This window comes from Tupaia chinensis, unplaced genomic scaffold, assembly GCF_000334495.1.
Source record: "Tupaia chinensis unplaced genomic scaffold, TupChi_1.0 Scaffold139733_1, whole genome shotgun sequence".
Classification (NCBI taxonomy): Eukaryota; Metazoa; Chordata; class Mammalia; order Scandentia; family Tupaiidae; genus Tupaia; species Tupaia belangeri.
This window is the reverse complement of record NW_006199613.1, coordinates 253,445-253,903: the sequence shown is the minus strand read 5'-3', so window position 1 is coordinate 253,903 and position 459 is coordinate 253,445. Positions and strand designations below refer to the sequence as shown.

The following is a 459-nucleotide window of genomic DNA, read 5'->3' as shown; positions in this document are numbered from 1 at the left end:
CGCTCCCCCGGCGCCATCCACTCCATCATCGGCCGTTTCCGCTGCAATGGCTTCGAGGACTGCCCCGACGGCAGCGACGAGGAGAACTGCAGTGAGTCCCGGGCTGGCCCATCCGCTCGCGTCTGCTCCACCCTGCCCCAGGCCACCCCACGCGCTGTGCCCTCAGCAGGCCGCAGCTGCTCAGCTGGGTCTGTTCACGGAACCAGTCCCGGGCCGAGGCACACCTCATTGTCAGATGTTTTAAAATAAGGTTTATCGTGTCATGCGGCTTCCACGGGATGCGCAGGGACACACAGACAGCACGCGGTCACCAGTGAGGCACAGTGATGTGGCTGTCACCTCGTGTGGTCTCTGGTGGCGAGAGCCTCCGAAATCTGCCTGTTTCCCACACGTCACGAGTGCGGCCGCATCGTTGGCCCCCAGCCGCGGCCGTCACACCCCACGGCTCCGCCCCCACGC

The 459-nt window shown here is 65.6% G+C and overlaps 1 protein-coding gene across 1 annotated transcript in view; it reads left to right on the top strand.

The window, feature by feature from the left end:
• Positions 1 to 459, top strand: part of LDLRAD3 (low density lipoprotein receptor class A domain containing 3) — a gene marked incomplete in the record, with an annotated part of 83,457 nt that overhangs the window by 38,552 nt on the left and 44,446 nt on the right. The window contains 1 exon segment of the mRNA XM_027765767.1: positions 24 to 91. Coding sequence (XP_027621568.1) covers positions 24 to 91 — 68 coding nt within the window.